At 36.1% G+C, this 7,787-nt stretch overlaps 1 protein-coding gene across 1 annotated transcript; it reads right to left on the bottom strand.

Annotated features, from left to right (window-relative positions):
• Positions 1-410: 410 nt before the first annotated feature.
• On the bottom strand, positions 411-2,997 carry LOC116127815 (plant intracellular Ras-group-related LRR protein 4-like). Its single transcript, XM_031413478.1, has 4 exons — positions 2,279-2,997; positions 1,282-2,195; positions 998-1,182; positions 411-922 (listed from the first exon to the last, which is right to left on the bottom strand). Exons 1-3 carry the CDS (start codon positions 2,889-2,891, stop codon positions 1,036-1,038), a joined length of 1,674 nt encoding a protein of 557 aa, XP_031269338.1. The 5' UTR covers positions 2,892-2,997; the 3' UTR covers positions 411-922; positions 998-1,035.
• Between the last annotated feature and the right edge of the window lie 4,790 nt (positions 2,998-7,787).

Genomic DNA, 7,787 nt, shown 5'->3' with positions numbered 1-7,787 from the left:
CTGTGAAAATCAAAAGAAAATCCCTACTCAAAAACTATAAACAATTTCAGGTTTGGATATGAATCATAATAATACCTTTATCACGGGGAAAAAATAAGTTTGGTATCCATCCAAATGTGCTAACTAATCACTCAGCTTTGTATAACCAAACCAAACCAGCAACATAACAATCATAAACATATAAATTTACCCACAGAATGTGTGCAGCGTGTCAAAAGCATCACCATAGCTAATGTCATTGCTTAACAAGATATTTCTGGAGATTGCTAAGTAATAAATCTAGCATCACTCTGAAACCTTACACCAGATGTACGAATAAACACTATTTCTACAAAACTAGTACATTGAGAATTATTTCGGATTAAATTCACAACAATCGAGAGGAGCAACAGAGGATATTCTGGATTCAGTTTTAAAAATAAACAAATTTCTATTAGAAGTGATGAAAAGTGTAAACTCAAACTTCATTTTACAACGAGGGATATGAAGAACAACAATTCCTTTCCCCTCCTGTTTGCCGGCTCAATTGTACACCTCATTATAGTTTCACAACAACAGAGATACAGTTGGAATAAAATTTAATTTAAAAAATTACAAAAATTGAAAATTAAAAAGAGGAACAAGGATATCTACAATTGTGGATACATAAGTCAGATGCCATGTTTTATAAACCCACACCTGTCGTTAATGCATGGTATCAGCTGCATAATGATCTTTGCTTTTCATCTCACTGACTCTGAAGAAACCCCTGCAAGATGAATAATGGAGTCATTTGTCACCATCATAAGGTAATCAAATCCATGTATGTTTCGAGTGTTTGTATTCTCAATAGCACATCCTCTAGTACTTTCCAGCCTAACCCAGACAATTGAATTCTACATTCTCCATCACAATCAGTTGAACTGAGCTCCCAGTTTCAGTCCTAATACAATAACATGATCCAAATTTCATACAACTCATGAACAGACTAGACGTAAAGACAATTTTAAGACCTTACATTTTAAGAGATCAAATCGGCCTCTTTTTCAGTACAGCTCAAGCATTCACATAATCTATACCACTGCGCTTCCTTTTGTTAGACTTTGAGAAGCAGCAAATCTGAGCCCAACTCTTTTTTTGCTTAACTGGTTGTGTCTTAACATCTCTCTTTTCAACAAGATCAGCCATATACTGAACCACAGCCTGTCCAAAACAAAGAAACAAGATGTATACCTGACATAGAAAATAATAATATTAATGAATAATAATAGAATTACATGTTCAAGGAGAAAGAGACATTACCTGTGCACCCTTTTCAGCTATATGTCTAGGAGGCACTTCCAACGGATTTTGATCCACACGAAGTATACGCAGTCGTGTTAGCATCCTAAATGAGTCTGGAAGGACCCGGATCTGGTTATTGCTAATATCCAACTCTTCAAGCATCTCCAGGTTTCCAATAGATCTCGGCAGGTAACGCATATCAGCAAAATTGTTTCCTATGTTCATCTTGACAAGTGTGGTTGCAAAACATAAGCTCTCAGGTACTGACTCAAGCTCATTGAAACTTACATCAAGCTCCCTCAGGTTTGACAGAGATGACATAGTTGTAGGTAACTGTTTGATGTTATTATAGCGCACAGAGAGAACCTCCAGAGTTTGAATCTTCCCTACTGCTTCCGGAAGGGCTTTAAGCCGGTTATAATCCACACAAAGCTCCCTAAGTGAAGAACACTGACCAATAGTATGTGGAAGTTCTTCAAGGTCATTGGTTTCCACATTCAATTTCTTGAGGCTAACAAGTGAACCTATTGTATCAGGGAGTGAAGATAGGTGGTTTGAGCTCAAATCAAGGTCTTCAAGGCGTACCAATCTGCCAAAGGTAGCAGGCAGAGTTGATAACTGGTTTCCCCTCAGGTCTAGAGAAACCAAATTAAGGAGATCTCCAATGGTATCAGGGAGTTGAAGAATTCTGTTTGCATGCAAATCCAACTTCATCAATGACGAAAGGCCCCCAATAGTGGGCGGTAAGGCCACAATTCGATTCTCAGACAAATCTAGAGAAATCAAACTGGATAATTTTCCTATTGATTCCGGTAACCATTCAACATTATCCATCAACTTGTTTTGGAGATTGAGATCTCTAGTACCTTTCTTCTTAGAGGCTTCAATCAAACTAGCCAGCTTAATTAAACTCAATTTATCACCATCTTGACCTACATAAAAAATATTCTAAAACAAGTAAATACTCTTAATTCTTAGAAATAAAACAAAAATTAAAGAGAGTAATGAAGCTAACCTGATTTTAGAGTGGAATCCACTATATGAGGGGTGGATGAAACGGTGGTTCCAATTCCATCCGAATAGAGAGAAGACTTGGCCTTCTTCACATAACTGTCATCCCTAGTAACCAATTCTGAAGTCTTGACAGGCGCCTTCTCAGGGTAATATAAAGTGGCAGGAGCGGCGTTTGCAGTTGCAGTGGAAGTTGACTTGGTTTTGGCGGCAGGAAGGGAAGCGGAAGAGGACTTAGAGGTGTTATAATTAGAGTTTGAAGTAGAAGAAGAAGAGGAAGGGATACAATTAGCAGCTCTCTGAATAAAATCATCAAACAGAGCATGGACATTCTCAAGATCGAGTAATTTCAAGGCCTCACGTTTCTGTTCTTTGCTGTGATAATAAACCAAGTTCTTCCGCATCTCTTGTAACACCATGAACAACTCTTCAGGAACATCCGGACTCTTGCTCAATCTACCAATGGCTTCAAGTCTGCCCTGGTCCTCCTTCTCCACGTTCTGGATCAACTCTTTGGCCGCCTCTATTTCATCGATTCCAGGTCTCGCCGGCAAGGATTTGTGAATTTTCATAATCTCTTCAACTGCTTCATCCACTGAGCCCACAGCACTCGTCATTTCTGACCAAATTCAAACAGAATTCAAACAATCAATGAGCTTCTTCTCTTCTATTCTATTCTATTCTATTCTATATCACAAATCCAGCTAATTCCCATGCTATGTCTCCGAAGTCCGAAAGCTTCTTCTGCTTTGGCGGATTCTGATTATTATATTACGTATGTGTACATATATATATATATATATATTTATCAGTTTTTAATTCACAATTTAACGATAATTCGATGGAAATAGCGTGAAATTGATTATGACTGATCGGTTATCAGCAAGATCTACTCATCCTTGGGTGCCCAGAAGTGAAATCGATTCGCAGATATCTCCCTGACGGCTCAGAAGTATAACAGAAATGCCACTGTTGCCTTTTTAGGGAAAGTGGGTTATAATTAGAGAAGGGAAGTAGGATGAAACGGGTATTCTGCAATGGGATGGTCCAGATTCAGCCATGCTCCCATGTTTGAATGAGATGGGGGATATAAAAGTAAAGAGCAATAAATGAAGAAAGTCCAGATGTCAAAAGAAGAAAAGAGGACACGTGTTGGTAGATGTACAGAAAATCCGTCCAACTGTAACCAGCTGGCAGTGTTTGCTGCTCACGCCATAACCGTTTGTGCTAGCAACAGCTGATTAACTTTTTTATGTAGTCTCATGAGAGATGGAGATAGGCAGGGGCAGGCAGGTTTTATGAGTAAGACCTTGTCACGTGCCGTGTTGTTACCTGTCCCTTACCTTACTACAATCCCGACCATGACTGCTACTGCTACTATATCGTTACTTAAATCCCCAATATCATATCATATTAAATATAATCTATACTTTATTTATTTATTGTGTCATAACTATATCTAGCTTGCATTTAACTAACATTCTTTTTATTTACACCTTCTTAATTACCATGTTAAGACATGAGTAGAGGGTTTGAATGAGACGGGGACAATAACATATTTGGCTACTAGACTTAACTGTATCATATTAATACCAATTGCTCTCAAAACACTATAACAAAAATGTTTTAACTCTCGATTTCTTGTTAGGTATAAAGGTAGTATTTTTATCCATGATTTACCAAGTGGTCACGACAGTGGATTGTTACAGGATAGCTTCTCCTAAGAATTAATCAAGATATACGTAAGCTTGTCCGAATACTTTAATTAACAAAATAAATAAATAAATAGAATGACATTTAATAGCTATCCTATGATTTTCATAGCATTCTCTAAACATTCTAAAACTGCTATTAATATCCATATTCTGTCTTTTATAACGTTTTTAACATTCTCATAAATGCTATTTTATATTTTATTTTTAAGATTGTAATTTAATATAATTATGTTGCTATTATAATATTGTATATCTATTTAGGCTTAGGTCTCATAATCACTTATGGTTTGTTTTTAAAATAATCAACTTTAGAAATAATCTATTAGGGTAGCACTTTTATTTTTGGGAGATGACATATTAATAATGTAAAAAGACTAAAATAGGTATACAATATTTTGAATTGGTTATTTTCCTATAATTAAAATATATTAAAATTAAGTACTTAAATTAAAGAGTTTGAAATTTTTAAAAAATAGAAAATTGGCTAGCGGTGGCTGACTGCCATCACCGACGAACCTAATAGTGCTAACAATATAATTTAATTGAGATCATTAGGCAACGACTCTAATAGCGCTAACAATGTAATTTAAGTATTTAACTCGTCAAAATAATATTTTCTGTCACAATCGTCGGAGTTGGCTAGCGACTTTGCCGACCAGTTTATGTTTTTAATTTTTTTTGTTAATATAATTTTTAATTTTATTTATACAAAATTAGAACACATGTTTAATTTTATGATATTTTGATAATTGATTTCTCTGAAAGTGGATTTTGATTTCCGAAAACTATAAATACCAACTTTTAAAATCATTCAATAATATAGATTATGTAACTTAGACTCACTCTTAGAGGGCGTTTGGTTGAGAGTTATATGAGATTACTAGGGTTATGTCATATTATAATACTTGATTACCATGTTTGGTTGTCAAGTAATATAAAATTTCGGTAATATTTCAATATCAATAGTAGTTACTATTGGTAATATTGGAGGTAATCTGATAACCTCCATTTTCTTAAGTATCGTAAGATTACCAATGTAATCTTATTTTTGTTACAATTATATCCCTTATTAATAAAATTCTAGGACAATAATACCCTTATTTTTCAATTAATTTACATGAATCTGGCATTTACTATTTCGCCCTAATTGATTAATTTTTTGAACAAAATTACCCTTGAATTTAAAACAAATTGCAGCCCACCCACTTGTCGCCGCCACCCCCCCTACCCACTTGCCGCCGCTTGTCGCCAACCAAACCACCACCGGCCACCGTCGGAAGTCGCCTGGAGTCATCGTGAGTAGCCCATCGTCATTGGGAGGCTTCGATACGGTTGTTTTTGCCATATTGATGGTCGAAAACACCCCTATCGGGGTAGATCTGGCCGGTAATGGCCAAATCTATTTTGGCCATTTCCGGCCAGACCCTTGGCCTTTATCGGCCATATTTGAGTGAGATATGGCCGTTAACGACCATATCTCATCCAAATATGGCTGATAAAGGTCATGGATCTGGCCATTTTCGGCCAGATTTACTTTGATTGGGGTGTTTTCAGCCATCAATATGGCCAAAAACAGTCATATCAGAGCCTTTCGGTGACGGTGGCCTACTCATGGTGACTTCCAATGGCGGATGGTTGTGGCGGGCAGTGGCTTAGCGTAATGGGGGTGATTTTGTTATAAATTAAAGTTTTATATAAGCGGGATATTTTAACTACTGAAATGTTAGGAGTTAAAAAAATTATTCAAAAATTAATAATAAAAATAATATTATATTAATATTTAAAAGAAAAATAATTTAATAATTTAAATAACATAACCACCAATATATTCTTTTTAACCAAATATATTAACATAAAAACATTCTCTAATCAAACGCACCCTTGATAGCACTCTAGATAAATTCCAAAAACAAGTCTCGTAAATTTGTAGAGACCAGAGAAATGGCGCCGGTGGATCGGGAGTTAGATAGGGATGGGTCCAAACTCCCGATTGATTTGCTCAGGATGATCAGAAAACGGCTTGGTAAAATTGAAATCCAAAACATACGCGCTCTCTGTAAATTTTTCCCTTTTTCTTTTTCACCTCCCAAATCCCTAATTCCTCACTCGGCTAATTGAATTCTCTATTCCTTCCCTTCCCTTTCCACCTGCCATAAACTCATCCAAACAACAGTGTACGCAATTCAATCTCTTCATACATTCTCCAACTAATCGATGCCATGAGTTGGGTGATAGAGATGGAAGAGGACTCTGGTGGTCCAACTAAGGTATCCTGTTCCAATTAGTCTTCCATACTTGCCAAAAAAGTTAATGAGGCCGTTCATCTTGTTAGACTATCTAGTAAAAGAATTAGCTAAAGGACATATCATGAAATTGCTTGATGGTGGCCTGATTGACAAATGCAATAAAGTTGCGGTTTACACATATGGGAGCAATTTTCAACTTCTGGGATCATTTTCAAAAATCATGCGAGGGTGGAGAAAAGGTGAGCATGAGTTTATTGCATAAAACAAGGGTAATCATAATATTAGGGAATATGCAATTTTTGATGATATTATTTGCTTTGATGGAAAGTTATGGGGTGTGAGCTCAGAAGGTCTTACGATTATTGTTGATCCATATTCTTTCAATGTTACTGAAGTTGTGCAGTCGTATGAGCCTTGTTGTATGGGCAATAAGTACTTAGTAGAGTCATCAAATGATTTGTTCTTCATTTACGACACCGGGAAACATTAAATTGATATAAAGAAACGTTATAGTAATTTATAGTAATGATCCAGACATGAGGGCTTGTAAATTCGATAGAGAGAAACATCAGTGGTCTCCGTGTTTCGTTGAATTGGACAATTTGGTCTTGTTTGTGGGGCGGCCATTCTGTACATTCCCTATCTCTGCTGATGAGTTGTTCTTTGGCGAGGTGTTCTCTAGGTGTATGGGGAATTGCATGTATTTCAAAGGCTGGCATTATCACGTCAAGGATTATACTAAAGTGGAGGATCATACTAAAAAGGAGGACGATGATACTAAAGAGGTGGATATCCCAGAATATGATAGGATAAATCTTGCCTACCCCAGACTGTCTAAAACATCACGAGGATCCAAACAAGCCGAAGAGGCCTCCTTGTGCTTTCTTACCTGTTGATGATGTGTGATTTTGACACCAACGAAATACGCACTGTAAATTGCTATGAATCTACACGTGAGATGATTATAGAAGTGTTTGTGGTGGAGTGGTGATATATGTTCGAAGAAACGTAAATAAAAATTGACATGAGAAGTTTTAAAGTGGTTTGGATGCTAGGGGTGAGCGATTCCAAGTACCCTACATTTTTCAAGGGAACCGGAACCAGAACCGCATGGTGCATTCCCAAAAAAGGAACCAAAACTGGAACCTATCGATTCTGGTTCTTAAATTCAAGGAACTAGAACCTAAAATGTAGGTTCCGGTTCCTTACCCGGGTACCTTATAAAAAATCAGTTACCCCTTATTAGTTTAAAAAATTATAAAAATACCTTAAAAGTTTACAAATATACCCCTAACAAATTATGAAAACCTATATTTAGTAGTTTTCAAATTTTGATTACTCATTCATTTGTATCTAATGTGACTTATAAATCCTCTAATCTCTAGGAGGCAACACTTGAATTCAATCAATTCATCACAATTTACATAAACTTTCTCAATCAAAATCAAAACACTTGAACTGCTTATTTATACTATTTTCAACTCTATGTCATGAGTGCTTTTGTAAGTTGTCCTGAAGATCTTTCCTTATCTTGATTTGTGAAGATCTTTCA

This window comes from Pistacia vera, unplaced genomic scaffold, assembly GCF_008641045.1.
Source record: "Pistacia vera cultivar Batoury unplaced genomic scaffold, PisVer_v2 Contig195, whole genome shotgun sequence".
Lineage (NCBI taxonomy): Eukaryota > Viridiplantae > Streptophyta > Magnoliopsida > Sapindales > Anacardiaceae > Pistacia > Pistacia vera.
Note: the sequence above shows the minus strand (reverse complement) of the source record. Positions and strands in the feature narration are given on the sequence as shown.

What these genes read in the sequence shown, in the direction of transcription:
- LOC116127815 (XM_031413478.1), bottom strand. Translation starts at nt 2,891, where the DNA reads ATGACGAGTGCTGTGGGCTCAGTGGATGAAGCAGTTGAAGAGATTATG. An exon ending in GGATTCCACTCTAAAATCAG is followed by an intron (nt 2,196 to 2,278) that starts GTTAGCTTCATT and finishes TTTTTTATGTAG; the next exon opens with GTCAAGATGGTGATAAATTG. An exon ending in TAGCTGAAAAGGGTGCACAG is followed by an intron (nt 1,183 to 1,281) that starts GTAATGTCTCTT and finishes TGTTTTGGACAG; the next exon opens with GCTGTGGTTCAGTATATGGC.